The 3,062-nt window shown below is 42.2% G+C and overlaps 1 protein-coding gene across 1 annotated transcript; it reads right to left on the bottom strand.

The window, feature by feature from the left end:
* Positions 1 to 306: 306 nt before the first annotated feature.
* On the bottom strand, positions 307 to 1,569 carry LOC115970595 (pentatricopeptide repeat-containing protein At3g22470, mitochondrial-like). Its single transcript, XM_031090201.1, has one exon. It carries the CDS (start codon positions 1,567 to 1,569, stop codon positions 307 to 309), a length of 1,263 nt encoding a protein of 420 aa, XP_030946061.1.
* Between the last annotated feature and the right edge of the window lie 1,493 nt (positions 1,570 to 3,062).

Genomic DNA, 3,062 nt, shown 5'->3' with positions numbered 1-3,062 from the left:
ATAGTACAAGAAAAAAAATCTATGAATCTAGTCTCGAACTAGGACTATTGAGTATCCACCTAAAAGGGCAGTATAATACACCCAATGGCTAGTCAAAAGGTTTGGCAACAACTTGCATGCAATAGAAAATTGCAACAAAGTATCGAATAGTAAAAGGAATAAACAATCTTGGGCACATAAATGAAAAGAAATACCATCTCATAAAAAGTATAGAATTTTATTCCAAGCAAATATACCACTCACATAATGACTAGTGATAGGTTAAAATATAAAAGTTTTCTTTGATCTTAAGAAACTAAATAACCTTCAACCAAACTTTCGAAGCAGCTCTTGAATATTTTCATCTACTTGATTAGACGACAGCAAGTCAATAAACAAGGCCGCAGTTGTTGCGTTTGTTGAAAATCCCTTGTCAACCATCATTTTGAGATATTTCATTGCCTTTGATGTCTCTCTATGTTGCAAAAACCCATGGATTATTATGTTATATGTGTGCTCGTTAGGTGAACAACCATTGCCATCCATTTTCTCAAGCAATTCACTCGCTTTATCAAGTAGTCCATTCTTGCAAAATCCTTTGATCATTATAGTGTAAGTCCAAACATCAAGATACAATCCTTTAAGACCACTAAAGATTTCTCTTGCAGTCGTAAGTTCCCCAACATTGCAGAAACCATCAATCAAGATGCTGTAAATCACAATATCACAATTTAGTCTTTTGTCTTCCATCTCCAGAAACAATGCTATTGCCTCAGCAATTCGTCTATTCTTAAAAAAGTCATCTAACAGGATGGCATAGGTTTGGGGATCTGGATGTTGGCCACAAGCTCGCATTGTATTGAATAGCTCTAGTGCAGTCTGGACTCTCTCCACTCGACATAACCCACCTATAAGAGTGTTATAAGTCACTACATTAGGAATCATTCCCTTGTTGGACATTTCATGAAACAGACGCTTTGCCTCATCAATTTTTTTACTTTTGCAGTATCCATTGATCAATATGTTATAGCTAACCACACCGGTTGAACAACCCTTCTCAACCATCATATTAAACGTCTTAACTGCCTCATCCAGTCTATTTTGCAAACAATAACCATCAATCAAAGAACCGTAAGTGACTATGTTAGGATCAATGCCTCTTTGAATCATCACATCAAAAACTTCTTTTGCCTCAATCAACATCCTTTCCTTGCAAAGTGTGTTCACCAATATGTTAAATGTTTGTACATCTGGCATGACCTTCCTTTGCCCCATCTCATTCAACAAAGTAGTCACCTCCCTCCACCGGCCAAAATTGCACAAGCCTTGAACTAAGGAATTGTAAGTGACAACGTCTGGTTGAATGCCTTTACTCGTCATTTCAGATAAAAGGTTCAAAGCCTCAGTTACCAATCTATCCTTACATAAACTGTCAATGACCATGCTATAGAGCACCACATTTTGTTCAAAATTCTCTTTTTCAAGCATCCTGAGCAACCTAATAGCCACACCAGTCTGGCCAGTCTTACACAGACCATTTACTATTGTTCCACAAGTAATCACATTAGGCTCATACCCTTTCTTCTCCATTTCTTCTACCAACCTTACAGCTCCAACGACGTTTCCTTGAAGACAGAGGCCTTTGACAAGAGTGGTTAGAGTTATATGAGTTAGTTGTTAGCCAAGTTTCAAAATTGTTGCTAAGATAGTGTAAGGACTCAATTTGTAACGACCCCAAATTGGTGTATTGGGTTCGAACGTTAAAGACCCAAATAATAAAATTTGTAGAAAGTGGGATAAAAGGCTAGGCCTTGGTTATTGGACAGTAGTCAGTCATGGTGTTCATGATAATCGCACAGGGGTGAACCGTGCTTGCCCAAGAAGACTTTCTCCTCGGCACGGCCTAGGAGGCTCTGGCTCTTGACCCTGGTCCCAGGCCCCCTTTTTGAATTGCTTCCTTCTCCTTTTTATACTAGCCTTTACCCTCCCTCCAACGTCCACGTGTAGGTTCAGTTTTCTAGGGCTAATACTTATCCTATCAGCCCATACCCAAAGTGGTTAGGGGTGGTTGTAAAAGCTGAAAAGCATTACTCTGTCAGACGTAGAGTACTTAATTGCAGTAATGACAGTCTTTCCCTTGTCCTTTGTCGCCACACTGTTCAGGGGTCCTTTCTCCATCAATGCGGAGGTGTTTAGCTTTTCCTTGAACCACTCCTATACCGTACTCGCCCTTTCTTCTATGAGCGCTTTGGGATGCCGAGGACGATTACCTTTCTTCTATGAGCGCTTTGGGATGCCGAGGACAGAATCGTCCTCGGCTATATCTCTAGGCCATTTGGACTTCCGTTGCATATCCTCGGCAACGCCTCTCCTCGGCGTAGGCCTTGAGCCCTAATGTAAAGTGGGCCGGGATCACAAATTTTCTGGCCCCACAATAGCCCCTCAAAATCCTGCTGTCCGGCTCCTCGGACAGAGAGGAAGGTTTTGATGACGTCGGGCTTATGTCATGGTTTGCCAAGACTTGTCCTTCATCAATGTCGGAGCCTTGTTGTTTACCTGGGACACGCCCCTAGTTATGAGACATTCTTTTGGTTTACCCATGCCGTGCTCCTGCCGTTTCGGTACATGAGGCGCGCCTTTAATGAGGTCTCTTTACGAGGCGACGCAATTCCAACGGCTGAAAACTGCTTTGGGAATTGAGTGGGACTTATCTCATTTGTAGTTTTTCTTGGAGATTTGTACAGATTAAATGCCGCCAGGCTTGCCCTCCATATAAGGAGTACGATGGGAGGTCATTTCCTTTATGTACAGACCCTTTAAGCTTTTCAAATCCCTAACCCTACAGTTGTGTTCAAAGTCCCCACTACCAGTGTCACTAAGCCCTAGGGAGTGATATGGTCAAGTCTAAGATAAGGGCAAAGGGACCACACCTTCTCCAGAAGCATTGGGTTTCCCCGAGACTCAAGATGGCCCAGTTAGGGCAAGGGAGACAAAGACTCAAGACACTTCTTCCCCTTGATAAGGCAAGAAAGGAGCCTCTTCTTCCTTCAGCTAAAATCCGAAGCAGGTGGAGGTCGCATTAG

Source organism: Quercus lobata, chromosome 12, assembly GCF_001633185.2.
Source record: "Quercus lobata isolate SW786 chromosome 12, ValleyOak3.0 Primary Assembly, whole genome shotgun sequence".
Lineage (NCBI taxonomy): Eukaryota > Viridiplantae > Streptophyta > Magnoliopsida > Fagales > Fagaceae > Quercus > Quercus lobata.
The sequence above is the reverse complement of the archived record's forward strand: the minus strand, read 5'-3'. Positions and strand labels throughout refer to the sequence as shown.